This window comes from Neofelis nebulosa, chromosome 8 (genome assembly GCF_028018385.1).
Source record: "Neofelis nebulosa isolate mNeoNeb1 chromosome 8, mNeoNeb1.pri, whole genome shotgun sequence".
NCBI lineage: Eukaryota > Metazoa > Chordata > Mammalia > Carnivora > Felidae > Neofelis > Neofelis nebulosa.
This window is the reverse complement of record NC_080789.1, coordinates 46972454-46992823: the sequence shown is the minus strand read 5'-3', so window position 1 is coordinate 46992823 and position 20370 is coordinate 46972454. Positions and strand designations below refer to the sequence as shown.

Below are 20370 nucleotides of genomic sequence, written 5' to 3'. Positions count from 1 at the left end.
TTCAAACTTATGTTAGGACTTATGTATTTTTCCCAAGACTCGATATTTCCCATAATTCAAATGATAAAATTTTACTAATGCATTGGAGTGAATTTTTGTTTCAGTTTTTACAGCATCTTGGATTATAGCTTTTGGAGGGCAGAAGGAATCTTGCTTGTATAAGGGCAGACCCAAGTATATGCACAGATTAAATATTACAAATATAAGTTGCAACCTAAACTTATAAAATATAAAATTGCAGAAGACAAAATGGAACCCAAGCATCAACATTTGCCTTTTTTGTTTGTGTTTAGGGTTTTTCTTAGCCCTTTGGCTGCTATTGCCATCAGCATTAAACAGCATTTCTACTGCAGTGGTACGTGTTTGGCTCAACAGTGGATTCTGTTTATTATTGCTTTATTTAGTCATTGACAAATTCTTATTAAGCATCTGAATATGTGGAGGGACATATAAACTGAAGATATTGACAAATTAAACAGCATGGTAGTTTTCCCTTTATTTTTAAAGAATTCACAGAGACCCTAAAAGAGTTAAACAAACATGCACAGGGATGGTGGCAAGTTGTTGAGGAAGAATGAAATAGGGGAGACAAATGTTTGCAAAATGTACTACCTTTGAAAGACAGTTAAAAGTTGAGGGTTAAGTTGAAAATGATAAAAAATGACCATTTTAGTTGTAAGAGGTGTTTGTTTTTGGTTACTTCATTTCCCCTTATTGCATTCCTCTGATTTCAGAATCACTCTCAAAATTCATTCATTCCTTATAGAAGTGTATATAAATTATAAAACATTCCTCAGACCGTATTGTAGAATTCATGATACTTCTGCTCTTACCACCAGCGTAGTGGTTAAGAGCAGATGTAGGGAGCCAGGTTCTGTCTCTTAAGACTGTGTGATCCTGGGCAGGTTACGCAACCTGAATGCCCATCAGTTTTCCCATATGCAAGATGGGGACACGACCAGTATGCTTCCCTCCTTAGACTGTTGTGAGGATTAATTGAGATAATAGATGCAAAACACTTAGGACCAAACCTGGCATGTGGCAAGTGCTACGTGACTCTGAACTGGCATTATTCACATCCTTCCTGGTACCACTGCTGCGGGTGCTATCAAGACACCTTCAGCACAGCTGCTACAACTATTACTGCTTTCCCTGCAGGTGTGGCTAGGTGGTTGTGGATTCCCTTGTCATCGCCATTGCTGACTTCCCCCTGGGAACCACCGCTGCCCCTGCTCCTGTGAGAAGGGTGGCTGGGGCTTGTTCCTGCAGTGATTGCTGTCAGTGCTGCCACTGTCATCAGCAATTACTACGGGCATGGCGCGTGAGGGTGTGAGTGTGTGGATGGGTAAGCCTTCGCAGAACTTTACGCGGGTTGTCTCTGGCGGTCGGGCTGACTGTGAAATCATTTCTCTGTTTTTGTTTGGGCTTCACTATGCTTTCAAAATGTCTGCAATAAGAAGGTATTATTTGTATAGCCCCTTAAAAAAATGACAAAAATGTATGGGGCGCCTGGGTGGCTCAGTGGTTGAAGTGTCTGAGTCTTGATTTCGGCTCAGGTCATGATCTCATGGTTTGTGGAATCGAGCCAATGTCAGGCTCTGCACTGACAGTGCAAAACCTGCTTGGGATTCTCTCTCTGGCCCTCCCTCACTAGCACATGTGCGTGTGCACTCTCTCTCTCTCTCTCTCAAAATAAATAAATAAACATTTTTAAACAATTGACAAAAATTTATAAGGGCTGGAGAAACATTAAGGTCTCATATTTACCAATATTTGGTATAGCCTCATGGCCAACATTCCCTTAAGAGAAAGGAGGACACCCTTTTCAGTGCTCAGCAGGCATCTTCTGTATCATCCTATTATAAAATGAGCACGAAGGCATAGGGCCAGGAGACATGATTTATGTACCATCTAGCTATGCACCAAGATCACATAAGGCATTTAGTCACTGGCTTATTTCATTGTTATTTTTATCTCGTGTCAAACCTTTCCTCATTTATCTTTATGTTTAAGAAGAAATATTTTTTGATAAGAGGAGAGATCTTTTGTATATTTTAGCCAAGCTATTCCCAGGAGAATGCCCTTGGGTTGGCCCATAGCTCAGTTTTGAACAATTACCCTGACATTACCCTGAAAACAATGCCCATGAGTTCTACTAAGAATAAATAAAGCACAATGGAGTAAAATTATCCACCAAACTCGGAAAGGCAGCTTTATTTCAGTCAGGAAATCTAAGGCTTTTATTTTCAATGTACTATGTTCTTATGCTCCATCACTAAAGAATTAAGGATGTGGGGAGAAAAGTCAGATCCCCCAGTTATTGATTTGGGGATTGAACACTGGGAAAAAAATACACCCACAGTCAGCTAAGGTGAGTTTATATACACTGACAACTGTCCTTGCGGAACAAATGGTTTTAACAGGACCGGGAAAATGGAAGGGAAAGAATAGAAAAGCATTCAGGTAAGGTGATTGTTTTTAGAATGACAAAGCAACCATTAACCTATTTACTATTTCCCTTGCCAACTGTCCTGAAACTTTATTTATTTATTTTATTTTTATTAAAAAAAATTTTTTTTTTAAATATTTATTTTTGAGAGGGAGGGAGACAGAGTGTGAGTGGGGGAGGGGCAGAGAGAGAGGGAGACACAGAATCGGAAGCAGGCTCCAGGCTCCGAGCTGTCAGCACAGAGTCCCACGTGGGGCTTGAACTCACAAACTATGAGATCATGACCTGAGCTGAAGTTGGGCACTTAACCGACTGAGCCACCCAGGTACCCCTGTCCTAAAACTTTAAATGTCAAAGGGTTAAGTATCTGATTTTATAAGACAGATGAGCCAAATGATGACTTTATTTCTAAACTATCTGTCAAGTTATAGGATGAGTGGGTTCCTGCTTACTTAGATCACTGGCATAGCCCTTGTTAAAGGCAATTGCAATAAGTTTGTCTTTCTTTGGCAAGAGAGTTTTTCTAGTGCCTGTCTAGACCTACACAGGACAATCATAGTCAAATAACATTGCTTCTTATGTAGACTCCCATCACAGAAAGGTCATGATGATGTGATATTTTCAATATAACTTTGTGGGAGATTGTCCAGGAGCCCGAAGCCGAAACTCAGTAAAGATTGATTCTTTCTCCTCCTCCCCCTCCTCTGCCTCTTCCTCCTCCTCTTTTTTTTATCTGCTTAATATTTTTATCTGCTTAATTAATATGTTAGTCAACTTAATTCAAGGAAATTTCATCAAAAAATCCAGTTTAGTGCAACAAATATCTATCATGTACCTACTGTAAGCAAGACATTTTAAGGGAAAAATCAGGTTTCAGGTTTGGGTAGAAATGTATGTAGAGTGGTTGACAGCTTGGGTCTGGAGCCAGACCACTTTATATTCCTTCCCTGGCTCCCATGGCCAGTTAGGTGACATTGAGTGAGGGACATAACCTTTGGGGGTCATGGTTTCCTCTTTTGTAAAAGAGGGATAATAACAGTAGGATTGTTTGGAGTATTTGAGTTATACATGTAAAGCATTTGGAACAGGGCCTATAATACAGTAAGTGCTCAGTAAATGTTAACTGTTATTATCATCATGGGATAATCTGCATTTTAAAAATAGGGTTTCTTCTGACTTATTTCCATTTCCCCCATTCTATTCAAGATTTTGATATATATAGTGAAGAGGATGGAGAGGAAATGAAGGAGAGTGGGATGACCATTTGATGGCAAGAATATAACTGCTACAATTCCGATGTAGTACTAAAGATATCACACATTAATTGCTGTATATTTGATCATATATGGCTAAGAGACTGCAGTATAGCTGAAGAAGAAATCTTTAAAAAATCTTAAAATCTTACAATTTTAAGATTTCTTCTTCAACTATACTGCAGACTATCATGGCAGGATCCTCACTGGATGAAACTGAATTCTGGTTCCTAGTCCTGATTTAAGAAAATCAAAACACGCAGACACTTATTCATTCAAAGGTCCTCCTGAACAGAAGTTTTTGCTGAACAATCACTGCTTTCTCTGGAAATGTTAAAAAACTGTATTACTCTCAGGAAAAGATGATTGAAGACTTTTATTATAAGAGCGAAGTAAAATACAACCTTTAGAATGTGTTATAAGGATAAAAACCAAAATAATTAACTTCTAAGCATAAATGATAGGTAAAGATCACAGTTAATTTGTAAAGAATTATACAAGAAAAATTTATAAAAGAATTTCTAAGAGAAGTTATCAGACACTTTTGTTCTGTGATCAGGTGTTGATTTCAGGTCACGTCATGATTCCAGGGTCGTGGGATCGAGTCCTCCCATTGGGCTTTGCAGTGAGCATGGAGACTGCTTATGACTCTCTCTCTCTTTCTCTCTCTCCCTCTGCCCTTGTCTCCCTCTCTCCCGCTCTCTCTCTCTTAAAAAATAAAAATGCTTCCAAACAGGGCAATGGATGTGATCTGCACAAAACTGCTGAAGCATGAGAGAGACACATGTACCAGAACATAACGCGACTGTATGTCTCTTTAGGTCACTGATTCTGACGCACTTTATCCTGAGCAAGCCTACTAGAGGAAACAAGTGTGGTCTTAAAATTCTTTCCAAAATTGGGGGCTCTTGGTTAAGAAAGAAAAGAAAACCTTTCCTGCAAGGCCAATAAGCAGCACAAGTGTATGCAGAGCTCTGCTCATGAAGAGTCAGAAGGGCAGGCCGCACCAGCCCAGCTCTCACCCGAGGCCTTGCGGGGACACAGCTGAAAATCACTGATTTAGATCAAAACGTGGGGTAATCTACAGCTAGTGACCAATCCAACTACAATTCTATGGCTGAATAACTCAGTGCTGACAGATGGTTCCCACAGGATTTACAGTTCTCTGTAAACAAGCTGGTTGACTTTGTCTCAGTTCCTTCATTAGTAAAACACTAAGAACAAGGTCTTCCAGTGTCCACATCTTGTGATCCTAATAATTTGGGTAATAAATCCATCTTCAGGGACCTTGTGTTAAGAGCTGTTGGACTAGCTGTTGGGGTCAAAAGTGAAATGGATTTTAGACAATCATTGGAAAAGTTTCCAGCTCTGCAATGGACAAGTTGTTTCAGTTTCGGGGCTCCACTTCCAGTAAGGGGTGTGACCACCGCTTTCACACCACAGGCTGTGTCACTAGCTGCACAGTTACGGGAACAGCCCTGGGACTTGGGCCAGGACCACGAAGATTGTGGTTCTCAAATGCGAGTAATTTACATATAGAAATATAAAATATAGTAATTTAAGTATATTTGAACATACACAGGCAGTTAAATATATGTTTGATTATATGCATGCATTCAAATATATGCAACACTTAAAACATATATGTATATATCAATATATATCTACCATGTGTAAAGATCTATATCTATATATCTATATCTATCTCCTCAACTCTTCCTTAGGGCTATTACGGCTAAATTTTTGAGTTTGATTCTAGAATATTTTCTATCTAGAAATTCTTTCTATACGGGAAAAGTTTTTTCTATCCAGAAATGTTTCTAGCTAGAAGAATATTGAGAAATGTTACCGAGTTTCCCTGGGGGAGTATGAAATGAAATTAGGTTTGGGAGCTTCTGGTAGGAGCCATTGCTCTAAGCTTCCTCTCAACTCTAAAATGCTGCAGTTTGACTACTGAAGAAACCTCTAGTTCTAATTTTACCACCATCTATTTCCAGACTATCACCATGCCCATCATGACCACTGCCACCAATACTGAGTGAGAATGAGGGAAGGGATTAAGTATTTATTAAGGTCTGATGTGCTCCAGGCACCTCAGTAGGCAATGAGGATACTAAAGGTGTTAAGATAGCCACATCCCAAGGAGTCTACGATTTAGTTTACTGAATTACACAGTTTAGTATTTGGAAGAATAATGACGATTAAAAAAAAAAAAGTGTGGGGTCAAATAACCACTTTTAAGCCATGTTTTAAAAAAAGTTATTATTTTAAAGTTTATTTATTTATTGAGAGAGAGAAGGAGAGCATGCCCTAAGCGGGGGTGGGGCAGAGAAAGGGAGAGAGAGAATCTCAAGCAGGCTCAGCACTGTCAGCACAGAACCCAGGGCAGGGCTGGATCTCAAGAAACGAGAGATGATGATCTGAGCTGAAGTCAGGAGCTGGTCTTTTAACCATCTGAACCACCCAGGCACCCCAAGCCACATTTTATTATTTTACTTGTTCTTAATATTTTTAGGATCTTGACATTTTATGCTCTCACCCTTAGGGGGATGAAAGTACTGACTGACAATTAAACCTACTTTAGGGAGACTCTTATTGACGCCATAGTAAAGATTTCATGAGATACTCTCCCCACCCTAGAGTTTACTGGTTCACTGTAGAGTTTGTAAAGCCAAGCTTAAGAATTTCTATCACACACAGAGACGCAGAGATTTTCACTTTGAATGCATACTGTTGTTTCAGTGCACCCCCTACAGGTCATATCTAGTAGGATATATTTAAATTAGAAATCAGGAATCTTTGGGTCACCACTCCTTAAATAATATTTGCTGAGCACGTCCCTCATTGCTCTCAAGGATTTCACATTTAATAGGGGTTAATTATTCCAGTAATATCTCTTTGTATTATTATTACAATAATATCTCTGTGTATATGCTTCCAAAATACCTATCAACCAAGCTCTTAGACTCAATCTGTCCAAATAACAAAATACATGAGATCTTACCCTCCAAACCTGGCACATGCATAATGCTTTATTGCTTACATTCTTTGATTCTCACCCATTGAACTAGAAGTACATTCACTCTACTCTAAACTGCTTTAATACCGAAGCCTTTCCGTCATATGCTTTTTGGCCAGAATAGAAGTTGCTTCTATCGTTTTTTTCTATTAATTACTGCCTTCGATGCATTTAGCACTCCATGAACTATGAGGATGGAGCGACAATAAAACACTTTTAGAGTTGAAACAATACAACATAAAAGCTGGTTTAAAAAGTGAAATAAATACTCTCTTCTACAAAACAGTGATGGAAAATCGAGCTATCATTGCTATGGTCAAGATTATAAAGATTACTTGTATCAGGAAATCGTATGGAAGGATTTTCCCTCTGTACAAGTTTCATGAGTATTTAAAAAGAAGACTGAAATTTTAAAATGCAGTTAGAAAAGTAAAGACAAGAATAAGGATAGTCACCTCATACAAAGCTCTACAGGATGTTCAAAGATGAAGTCTAGACTTACCTGGAAAGATCTGCAATCTTGTTATTTGAGATCCCTGTTTAGATTTCTAAACCATTATTATATATATATGAGATCATTCAACTGCTTGATTTTTCATGTCTTGATGCATAACTGTGCTGTAATAACAGGTTCAGGGTAGAATCTCTTTAATTTTACAAGACTTATACATTGAACTGAGCAGAGGTCTAGACTTTAAAACTCATTGGTCACATAAAGTGGGTGGAGAAATTAAGCACCCAGGAATGAACTGGCAGTTGAGAAGTTTTCCATGTCCCGGGACTTTAGAGAACTAAATGGACATTTCAGAGCTGAAATAGTTGAGCAAGGCTAACTCTGGTGAATAAGCCTAACTTTGTATTATTCAGTCACAATTTAAGAGCCCCTATTATACGTGTGGAACTAGGAAGTAAGGAAGTATAGATAAATGAGTTCTTAGGCGATTTGACTTGTATATATGGTAGGAGAGGGAGAGAGAGAGAGGGAGAAGGAGGGAGGGAGGAGGTATTTGTGGAATCAGGGGAGGAGAGGTGATGTAGAGGTAGTTTATTTCCAGATGTCTGTGTTTCTTCTATGGATGGATGGGGGAAGGGAAATTCAAGGAGCACAGTACAGATTCGGAAAAACTGCCTGGGGCAATGAGAAAGAGCTGACTGAAAAAGCAACAGGTTATTGAGCAGTGTTGAGCAACCATTGGAGACTTAACATGGCTAAGGATCCACATTTGAGATATATTCTTTTCAGCTACAGCAGGTCTTTTCCATTCCTTTTATGTATTCACTGCAGTGAGCCCTTTAGCACTTAATCATTTCTTCGATCATTAGTGATTAAAGTGGAGTTAAAATTCCAATTTGTTTCTCAGAATCCTCAGGTAGACTAAGGATTCTCTCAGGAGTGAATATTCTTTTGAGTAAGGATTCAGTAACAAAATACTAATGTAGAAGTCAAAATGCAGTGGCAAATAAAACATAAAAAGAATAAAACTAATCATTGAGGAAACCATATTCAGAGCAGGGGAATAAGGGTTTTTATAAGCTCCCCTTACAGCCTGGCGGTGTAGTGTGATATCAAGGACATGAAGGACATCAGCTCAGACTCTCCCCTCATGGTGGTTAACGAGACCGGGCAACCTGCCAGCACCAGAGACTGACATCTGTAGGCCAAGAGGGAGATGACGGGGATCATCTGTTTGGCTTTGTTTTTGAAGTATTTCTTTCCATAAAATTAACCTAATTTTAAGGACTTGTTCTTTTTTTTTTTTTTTCATACTGAAATTTAACAAATATCCATGGAATCTGTAGTATGTCAGGCATTGCTTTATAGACACCACCATGCTGGGAAATCAGAATCAAGAGAGAAAAGGAGGGTAATGAGGATTGGGGCAGGCAGGCTGGGGGTGCCTGGAAAAAGAAAGCATTTTTGAGGCTCATATTCAAACCTCTGATTTAGAATAAAAATTGGCTGAGTAAGAGGATTTACATCTTATAATACATATTAGGCAATAATAATTTAATTTGACCCATTGTCTTTAAAATAACTTGTGGATTGAATGAGAAATGAAAATGATTGGATGCCAAGCATTGGTAGAAAGCACATCATATTTCAAAGTGTTCACACCAATTTGTTATTTCTTAAGTTACAGCTCTTTCATCACTACACTGGGACATTTTTCTAAACTACCTGTTAAAAAATATTATGTTTTACCTGCCAGAGAGGACATTACAGTCATGGATTTTTTTTTTTTTTTTGAACAAAAACAAGAACGAGCTTCCTTTCCCTAGTTGAGACTAGTTAAGAATGGCTTCAACATGCAGTTCTCCACTAGAGGGCACTATTTGCACATACTATGATCAGATAGGCTTCATCTAGGCTGGTTTCAGAACGTATCCAAGAATGGAGCACTCCCACCATGTTTAAATTACACCGAGATAATAAGGAAGCATTACTGAATGCAAATGTCATTTTAACGTTTGTAATATACATGCAGGTAAGACAACAACAACAAATCCATCACTTGAAAAATAATTTTGCTAGAGTCACCTGCTGTGGGCGATCTGTGATTTTTTTTTACTGTTTTGCTATAGAAGTCATGTATTAATAGCTGGGAAAATCTGATGAGAACACAGTGGAAACTCACTTCATAGGAAAACAATGTTTGAGCAGTCCAGAAAATGATGTAGTGGATCCCTGAGCTGTTACATATTTCAAAGAACTCCAAAGGCAACCATTTGCCTGCAAGGTAAAATCTCCTGACACAGTACAAATATTCAGAGCTGGTCTTTCTCAAAATAGGAAGCAAAACGTACTCTGGGAATCATCTGTGCCTGCCCTGATTAAAATGCTTCCACAAAAAAGGCCACTTCACCTAATTCTGTCAACCTGTACATCTAGATCTGGAACATGGTCCCCTAGCAAAGACTTGAAATCTCATTTGAAAAAGCCCTGCCTTTAGTACTTTCTGTATCAAAACTCTAATTTGATAGATCATGGGTAGAGAGGAATCAGTGAACCTGAAAACATTATACCACAACAACCTCTTCTTTAGGGTCAAGACAACAGGAGAGCTCTATAGAAATGCCAGCATTATGCAGTTAGGGGAAGTAGGCATAATTTTCTCCAAAAATAGATCATATCTACAGAATGGTTCTAAGAGTTCCCAGAAAAGAATTGGGCTTTGACCCCCATCGTGGGAGTAGAAATGGAGACCACCAAGTAAAGCTGGAAGCCAGTGCCCAGGATCAGATTGCAAGTTAATGGGTGTTGAAAGATGGGTCGGGATGGCATGCTGAGAAACTCTTTCTGCTTGAATCTCAGGACCTGGGAGCCCTTGTGATAGGTGGTCTGATGAAAGACACAGAAAAGAGGACCCAATGGCCCTTACTCCTATTATTCTTCCAGGGGCCACCCAGGGAAAGGGAAGGTGGGGAGAGGAAAGGAGCTATTACAGTGACTGCCATCATAGCCGCTTCTGGGTCTACACTCCTGGGACTCACTCAGCCACAAAGTCTCAAACATTTCAGTATGCTTTGAGAAAAGCTAGGTCTGTGCTTGCCAACAAGTGGTGGCCAATTTTCCCCTATTTTTAATTCCTTCAAAATATATCTTGGCTTTTGTTCTTCTGTCCCTGGGTTGTATCCCCTGTCATTTCTTTCTTTCATTAACCACTATTACCTTTTGTCTCATGACTTGCCATTGATTTTTAGGCAGATTTCAAAACTTTGGCCTCCATTTTCTTAATCTCAGTGGGTTTTTTTTTTTATAAGGAACACTTTACAGCTCTGTTTTTCTAACCCTGCAGAATACCAACACACCTCCATAAAAATGCACTCATGTCTATCCTACAAATAAAGAGGAAAACAGCTTGATGTTCACTGTAAACAAAGGGTTTGTGCCTATTTCCAAGGCCTCCCCAACTCTGGATATCCCCATAAAAGTAATTTATAAGGATGTGATAATCAAAACCAAGGGAAGCCTAAGATTATATCAACTGTATCAGCTAGAAGGAGGTAGAGCATAGTGGTTATATGCAAATTTATGTTGGATTACCACCGAGCCTCTAGAATGGGAACAACCAAATAGAGGAAAGGCTGAGACAGACTGGAAGTCAGACTGGCACCCTCCACTTTGAGTGTTTTGAATCTATCTCATAAAATTGAAATTTACTTGTTTAGAATCTGAAAGACATTTGAAAGCCCAGCATGAAATTTGCTAAGAGGAATAACAGCAAGACACTCCATAATATACCTACTTAGTATATACATTGATTTGTAACCTATTTTTTACTTATTTTCCATAGAATATAGAAATGTGCTTCCCTGACACTCCAAGGTAGTACTTGTTAGGGGTACTTAAACAAGTTTAGCATCTGGAGCCAGATTGCTTCAGTTCACATTCTATTTGTCACTCTCACAACCCCAGTGAACTTACTATTATGTTATTTGTCCCATAACCTAATCTCTCTGAGCAGTCAGCTCCTCACCATAAGGAGGGGCTAATAAGTCCCTTGTGAGGATTGAATGAAATAATGCATGTAAAGTGTCAATAAATCTTATTGAATTGTTTTGAATGACATTACCTGGGGTTAAATTAGGATTAATTTCTAGATGGTTGTTTGTTATGTGTTATGTTATGATTCCCATATTGTCAGACTGAAAAACATGAGTCGTGGTTGATAGACAGCGCTGGGTGGTGCTGGGTCATAGGTTCCATCAGAATGACTGGTGCTTATTTGAAGGAGGCTTCCTGGTATGTGTATCACAGGCAAGATCAAGGAAGCCTGGAGTATAAACCTAGCTCTGCTGTAACTAGTGTCACCACCTTTGGCCAGTGTAGTCATGTTGTGGGCGCTCCACCCAGATCACCTTTACCAGGCTGCTGCCCCTCCCTATCCCTCCCCCACTGCTGGGAGTTTTGGCTGTGAATGGCCCACAGCTGCCACTTCTCTAGAGAATCATCCTTGGCTGATGGGAGTGGCCTAGGCCAGAGGCGCCTACAAAGTTATGCCTCCACCATCCCCAGGATGGCCTGAAGTCAACGGCTGACTGACATGGGGGTACAGATGCCCACCCTGAGGTAGAACAACTGTTTGTGAGGTGCCACTCATGCTCCAGGGCTCCCTGCCTGAACAGGCTGAGATCAGATGTCAGCTGAAACCACCTCTTTGCTTGGCTTCTCCTCTGTTCTGCTTCCCCTACTTTCCTTTAGGCTTCTCCTGAGAGCATTGTCTCAATAAGTCACTTGGACAAGATTCCTTGTCTCAGGCTATGGTTTTCTCACTTAAGACCTAAAGGAGAATTCTAGGTCTTAGTTTCACTAGACAGAAAATGATGGGTCTATTTCATGAATACAGATTTTAATTTCCAGAGTAGTTTTGTCTTTGTAAATGTTGTACCTTGACATTCAGTTGTGTCTATTCTATCCTTTTCTTGTATTTCCCAAAGGGAGATTAGTTGAGGAGCAATTAGGTATCTTCTAAGTCAAAATTTTTGAGCACTGAAATGTTTTTTCACTAGGGAGAGCAGGGGACAGAAGTCAGAACATTCCACCTTGCCTAGAGGAAATTATAGTAAATGCAACTTTTAGTTTAGATGTAAAATACTCAGCATTTTCTTGGCCAGGCCCATGTTTCCATCGCTTCCACTGCTGCAGGCATTTTTAACTTTGATAGAAATCTCCCAGGCTCAGCCTAAAAAACCTTGTTTTTTTTAAACTTGTTAAAATTTTTTTTTAACGTTTCTTTATTTTTGAGAGAGAGACAGAGTGTGAGCAGGGGAAGGGCAGAGGGAAAGGGAGACACAGAATCCGAAGCAGGCTCCAGCAGCCCAGATGTGGGGCTTGAACTCATGAGATCATGACCAGAGCCAAAGCCAAGTGCTTAACTGACTGAGCCATCCAGGCACCCCTAAAAAACCTTTAAAGTGACATAGCTAGGTGTTACATCATCATCTGCACATTTATGGACACCTAAAGAAACCATATCATGGTAGAGTTAAAGAAAAGTTAGAGAATGTTCATTCATTATGGCAAACCTTGGGGGCTAGCGGAGGCCTCAGGTGTGATAGAAAACCTCCGTTAATGCCACATTCCTATCAGCCCACTGAGGAAAAAATGTCGGGAGGAGTGAGGGTGCCCTGTTAAATGAAACACCCTTTATGGACTGTTCCTTGACTATTCTTGCCCACTTTTATTTCTAATGGAAAATCAAATTAAGAAATAGTGGGAATCTACCCGTCTGCCTGTTAATTTCCTTTCCATAAAACTGGCTGTTAGTCATACAGTAGCATAAAGAAGAAATTTGTAGGAATTTGTATTTTCGAGTTCTCTGCTTTCCCAAGTGAAGGAAATGTATCATTCTAGGGTCTGAGTTCTCATGATCACAGGACACAGTAATTCAAATAAGAACTAATGAGATCTGGGCCCAGGGTGATGGTTCCAAAAAGAGAAATCAATAATGAGAAAATCCGAGGAGCAAGAATCAATATGATAATGGTGACTAGTCGGAAAATTTATCTTCATAATTTTGGGGATATATTCTTTGTATTTAGGTAAAGCATTCACATTCGGTCTCTATAGTTTCTTTTATTTATTTATTTTATTTTTTAAGTTATACTTTATTATTAATAATGTCACAGGAATAGATTCTCTCCATCAGAGATGAGAGATTTATATGGCAAGACCCAAAATATTTGGGGGACAAGTGACTCATAGTTCAGCCTCTATGGTCTCATGGAGATTTTAATGAAGCCAGATTTCCATACAATAAACAAGGGATTATTATTTCACTTCAGGATCAGGAGATGGAGGGATATAAAACACAAGTCTATTTTAAAGACACCATTAGAACACATAAGCATAAATTAAGTTTTAAGGCTTTTAAAACTCTCAGAAATGTTTCTTGATTGCATGGAACACTATACACCTGTCATATTTTACCACTCTTGAAACATCACTATACCATCTTAGCAGGGAATTATGGCAGAAAAAATGGGGTGAGAATAGAGGAAGAAGGGGTGATGGGAAAAGCAGTGTTTCCCTACATCTGAAAGCTCACCTGAGAATTATTCATTACAACATTGATCATTCGTTCATTCATGCAAGCATTTATTTCCAGGAGCTTTTGCTTTTTAGGAATTATGTTCTACATGTAAGAGACATGTAAACCATATATGTGTCCTTAAGAAGCTTAGTCAATGGGATAAGATAGATTAGTTTTACGTACACTTGAGAAATGCTATAAATACTGTATGCACACAGGGTTGTGGAGCTAAAGTAGAAGGGGGCAGAGGAGATGAAACTGAATGAGTAATATTGGTGAAGTGGGCTAGAGGAAAAAGGAGAAGGAAGGAATGGCTTCTGGAGGAAGTGACACTTGAATTTCCCTCTCCAGATACCCTTCCTCCTCCCCACTCCCTCTTCTTACCTTGGACCCACCTCCCTAAGTAATCCAACCACAACCACCTTTTCTGTTGCTACCTTACACCTGGATAGCTCCTAAAGCAGTGCCTCCAGCTCAAATCAGCCTCTCTGATGGAACTTGGAAGCTAAGGGAAGAAAGGAATCTAGGTGGGAACCTAACAGTGGCCACCAGAGAGCCAGAAGGATAGTGTCTTGGAGGCCAAAGAAGGAGAAGATTCTAGAAATGAAGTAGACATTGGTGCTAGATGGGAAAAGAAATGAAATATGTGCTTTGTATTTGGTGTTTAGGCCATTGATAAATTTGGCAAGTGTGCAAATAGCATGGATTAAAGTTTGAAAATGACCAATGAGGCAACGAATACACTCTACTCTATTAATAAGACACTCCTCTGAGAAAGGAAGGAGAGACAAGAACCAGAGAAGGAAGTGGGTTAAAGAAGTTTCTTTGATACAAGAGAATCTATGCTAAAGGCACCACGTTAGCAAAGAGGGCACAGTTGAAAACAGAGAAGGAAAATTGATGGAGCGAGCTATCAGGACTGGGAGCGACTGACCAGAGGAGTCCGTGTGGACAGAAGAGCTTTCTCCTCCCCTGAGGTGGGAAGGAAGTGGGAGGCGATGAGTGGGGAGGCGGGGAAGTTTGTAGACCAGGTGGCAGGGAATCTGACACTGATTACACACTTACTCTGCTAGAGTCCCCACGTGGACCATGAAGATGAGTAAGACACCATCCCTGTACTCTCCGTTCTCAAACGTTCGCTTCATTTAAATGAATAAAGGAGTAGTTAACCTTATGCTGCTTGAAATTCAAACATGCCCAGCAGTGGCCGACAAAAGGTAGGATTCTGGCAATAGGTACTTCCTAGAGGATTTCACCACTGGCCTTGCTTAGAATTGGCAGTGCATGATGATAGTAAAAGTTAGTCTGACTTTTAGGTAGTTTTATTCTCATCTTTAAATCATCTGTAGAAAATGACCACCTTACTGCTTTCATCGGAGCAAATCTCTTCTGCCACCCCGCTTGTGGTACATCACCTCAGATACTTGCTTTGAGGTTTCATTTGGAAGCAAATCAATGTACAAAACTCATTTGAGTGACAAAAGCAAAAGAGCCTGAAGGAAGCAAAGAAGTCAAGTTTAACCCCTTCATATTACAGATGAAGAAAGTAAGGCCCAGATAGGTGAATGACGCATATGAAGCCACTCAATCCAGCAAAGGGCAGAGCTGGGTCTGGAATCCAGTTCTCTGGACTCCTGGTTAGTCTCCAGGAGAAAGTTCCATCTTGTCTACAGCCCAGACAGCAGTGTTGTGGTACCCAACTAAGAAAATAGTATCTGGAGATCCACATGGATCCATCAGGAAACCAACCAGTATTTGGGGGTGATGAGGAAGGGAGGAAGACTTGATTGCTCTCTGTTTTTCTTCTGTTATGGAGTCAAAGTGTTCTCCCTTTATAGGACTTTAGAGATCACTGCAACAAATCCCTTTCTTTTTACTTCATTCATTTTTTTGGACAATATTTCAAAAATTTGAATGACCACTTTGGTCTTCTGAAGTTTTTATATTTTCTAAAGGGATGTGGCATGTGTGAGTGTGTGTGTGTGTGTGTGTGTGTGTGCGTGTGTGTGTGTGTGATGGGAAATATATTTAGAGATGTGATCTGAAAACCTAAGACAACAAAAAGGACAGTGACAGAAAATGAAGATATAGGAAAATAAGAGGAAAATGAACCAGGGGAGTGTACCTTGAGAGCCTCTCAGTTCCCCCACTACCCTCAGATGCAGTGTTGGATATAACATCAATCATATATACATATATATATATATATTTTTTTTTTTTTGAGAGAAAGGGAAATAGAAAGGGAGTGAATGGGGGAGAGGGGCAGAGGGAGAGAAAGAGAGAGAAAGAGAGAGAGAATCCTAAGTAGGCTCTACACTTACCACGGAGCCCAATGGGGGGCTTGATCCCACAACCCTGGGATCATGACCTGAGCCAAAATCAAGAGTTGTATGCTTAGCCGACTGAACCACCCAAGTACCCCATTCATATTTTAAGTATAGATAGGAAGCTTCTTACTTTAAGAAATACCACGCGGTGTGGGGGGGGGGGCGCCTGGGTGGCTCAGTCGGTTGAGTGTCCTACTTCTGCTCAGGTCATGATCTCACGGTTTGTGAGTTCGAGCCCCATGTCGGGCTCTGTGCTGATAGCTCAGTGCCTGCTTCAGATTCTGTGTCCATCTCGCTCTCTGCCCCTCTCCCGCTGTACTTTGCCTCTCTCTGTCTCTCAAAAATGAATAAATGTAAAAAAAAATTAAAAAGAAAGAAATATCTTGGGAAAGCTTTACTTAATATTTTGGGGGAAGTAAAGAATTAGCTCTTTTATGTACTTTGCATATCATGGTTTTCATATATTGGCTTTGTTTTGAGTGAGAATGTGTCAGTATAAATACATCACAAAGGCAGGTAAAGCAACTAAAAAAAATGTCATGGATTTTGAGATTTACTGTTTGCTCAGAAGAAGCAGAGGGACAACTTCATAAAAAATTGATTTGTGGGGTGCCTGGGTGGCTCAGTTGGTTGAGTGTCCAACTCTTGATTTTGGCCCAGGTCATGATCTCACAGTTTGTGAGTTCAAGCTGTGCGTTGGGCTCTGTGCTGACAGTGTGGAGTCTGCTTGGAATTCTCTATCTCTGCCTCCCTTTTTCTCTGCCCCTCCCCTGCTCACACTCTCTTAAAATAAATAAATAAAACTTAAAAAAAATTGATTTGTGACAATGATTCTTCCCACTTCACATCAAACAATGTGGGCTTTGGTAGGAAATACCTTAAGTTTATTCCTAGTCCTTCTATCTACCAGAGTTTCAATGACAATTAAAGGAGATAGTGTTATGTTACATCATCAGCCCTTAAAATGTACTCAGTACATTTGATTATAGAAGCTGTTCTGTACTTGAAGATGACCTTGGCTTGGGTCTCCACAGGTTAAATGGAATCTGAGGTAACGAAAATATTTTTGTAACATAGCTAGATTCTTTGTAACATAGCAAGATGGCAGTACGCGATTTTAAATCCAATATGCCAATCATCTCTGGTTCTATCATTTTTAGTTGGTGAATAATCTTAAAAAAAAAGTAACCTGTGGGGGATACAGAAAAGCTCTTACCTCTCCTGAAGTCCTATGGGCTTCATTTTGAAAGGAGAAGGGCAGACAGCGGTGGTAGCTTTGATCTCAGGAGTGTATCGGCCTTGAGGGTCCACAACCACATTCAGCACCTTTGGGGCTTGCTCGGGCTGGACCATGCTGTTGACTGTCTTTGCCTCAGACTGTGCTGGCTGTAATGCAATGGGTGATAGGTGGATCTCCTGATTTTTCTCTTTATCTTGTCGCAAGGAAAACTGAAACTTTTCTTTTAATCTGTAAAGAATCTATAGAAGGAGATACAAAGTCTTGCTGTCATATTTTGCACACTAAACAACAAAATATAATCTCTTCCAACCCAACCCAGAGGACAAACTAAAATGAAGGTTCAATGATAATACAACTAAGCAAAGCCTTCCAGAATGGTCTCTCAATTTTATTATATTGAGATTTTTTTCCCCAAGAGGATATAGTTGGTATTTCTAGTTGTTAAACAAATGTGTTAGTGGATCTATTCTTCAAATATATATTCAAAAGAAAATTTGGCTAATTTTATGAAAGTGCCAGATGTCAGTTTGATCACATGCAAATCTTTATTCAAAATGGCTGAAATGGAAGGCTGATGAAAGGAAGAGACATGAAATATGTATGGGCTGATGACATTTACAGAAACAGAGATCTGCATCCAGTACAACATGGGAGAATAAAATCTTGTAAAATATAATGAAAACATGGTTATGTTATAAATCTTAATTTCTTATGTTGGTAAATATCCACACTAGCCATGTATTAACTTGAATATCTTGTAACTTCTTGAAAAATTTAAATGTAGGGCACTTATCAAAGAATAATTTGGATAACCAGAATTTCATTTCTTACCTCTTTCCCCTTTTAATTAAAAAAATTTTTTTAATGTTTACTTATTTTTGAGAGAGAGAGAGAGAGAGACAGAGTGCAAGTGGGAAGAGGAGTAGAGAGAGACACACACAGAATCCGAAGCAGGCTCCAGGCTCTGAGTTGTCAGCACAAAGCCTGACGCAGGGCTCGAACTCATGAACCACAAGATCATGACTTGAGCTGAAGTCGGGAGCTTAACCGACTGAGCCACGCAGGCACCTTCTCCTTTTTAATCTTGAATGCATGTAGGAAAAAGCAAATATATTACTTTCCTCCATTCTCAGAGTCCTTTCTGGAATGGCTAATTCACTTCAGAAATGGTAGGATTGTCATTTTTAAATTTTTGAAGGAATTGGGCTGACTTTGCTCAAACCCTCCATGGACTGAATTGTGAGGAAGTAGAGTTTGTTTCTCATCCTCAGCCTTCTCTTTTAATAAGTTTTTCTTTTCTATTTTTATTTATTATTTTCCTTTTTAATTTATGATTGACTTTTATTTTCTAGAGAGGGAAAGAGTATGCAAGCGAGGGACAGGGACAGAGGGAGAGAATTTTTTTTTTTTTAATGTTTATTTATTTATTTTGAGAGAGAGAAAGCTCTAGTGGGGGGAGGGCGGAGAGCAAGAGAGACAGAATCCCAAGCAGGCTCCAAGCTGTAAGCTCAGAGCCCAATGCAGGGCTTGAACTCATGAACCATGAGATCACGACCTGAGCCAAAGTCAGGAGTCAGACACTCAACTGACTGAGCCACTCAGGTACCCCTATTTCCACTTTTTTTTTTTTAAATTTTTTTTTTCAACGATTTTAAATTTATTTTTGGGACAGAGAGAGACAGAGCATGAACGGGGGAGGGTCAGAGAGAGAGGGAGACACAGAATCGGAAACAGGCTCCAGGCTCCGAGCCATCAGCCCAGAGCCTGACGCGGGGCTTGAACTCACAGACTGCGAGATCGTGACCTGGCCGAAGTCGGACGCTTAACCGACTGCGCCACCCAGGCGCCCCTCAACTTTTTTTAAAAAAGATTATTTTATCTTTTCTAGTTTTATTAAGATGTAATGGACACATGACATTATATAGTTTAAGGCATACAACATAATGATTTGATTTTTTTTTTTCTCTTAATGCTGACTCCTCTACTCCAATTACCGCAGAAACTATATGCCCTTGGGGTGCCTAGTTGGTGGCTCAGTTGGTTAAGTGGCCAGCTTTTGGTTTCAGCTCAGGTAATGATCTCATGGTTCATTGAGTTCAAACCATGTGTTGGGCTCTGCACTGACAGTGCAGAGCCTGCTTGGGATTCTCTCTCTCCTTCTCTCTGCCCCTCCTCTGCTCTCTCTCTCTCTCTCTCTCTCTTTCTCTCTCAAAATAAATAAACTTAAAGAAGAAACTAGATGCCCTTGTATTTCTTCAAGTATGTTCTCAGGAAGTGACTTGATAAGTTAATGCACATAAAGGGGTGACTTAACCCATTGTCTGTAATTACAGCACTGACAATGTCTGCATTTTAAAAAGCTTTAGGCCAACTGAACTCCCTTGTTTAATGTCTGAAATCCATTAGCTGAACGAGTGATATTTTAAGGGAGAAGGCTTTCTTGGCACTTTTCAATCACATTCACTCTAACTAGTCCTAAGACTAAGTCTTTCTTTCAAAGTCTTTTAAATTCTAGTTATATCTATGTTTGAAATCTACTGGAAAAAAATATATATATACATATATATATATATATTTGTTAAAGAATTAATAAACAGAAAAATTTGAGAAATAAATTGAGAAAGAAATAATCTGAAATAATGGAGAAGATAAATACCTTTGAGAATGTATTTCAGGAAAATTTTAGAAAATATTTGTCTAATGTTCTTAAAATACATTGGTAGCACTTGTGGGTATTTATTTGAGGAAAATGAAAACACTAATTCGAAAAGATATATACATACCTATGTTTACTGCAGCATTATGTAGTAACAATAGCCATGATATGGAAGTGACCTCAGTGTCCATCCACTGATGAATGGATAAAGAAGATGGCATATATACACAATGAAATATTACGCAGCCATAAAAAGAGTAACATCTTGCCATTTGTAATAACATGGATGGACTTAGAGTGCATTATACTAAATGAGATAAATCAGAGAAAGACAAACGCTATATAATTTCAGTTATATGTGGAATCTAAAAAACAAAACCAATGAGCAAAGA

General features: G+C 39.4%; 1 protein-coding gene across 3 annotated transcripts in view; it reads right to left on the bottom strand.

Moving 5' to 3' along the window:
• Positions 1-20370, bottom strand: part of PTPRR (protein tyrosine phosphatase receptor type R) — a 247515-nt gene that overhangs the window by 75431 nt on the left and 151714 nt on the right. For all 3 annotated transcript variants that reach the window (XM_058742040.1, XM_058742041.1, XM_058742042.1), the window contains one exon: positions 17299-17561. In XM_058742040.1, coding sequence (XP_058598023.1) covers positions 17299-17561 — 263 coding nt within the window. The remainder of the gene's footprint in view (positions 1-17298; positions 17562-20370) is intronic.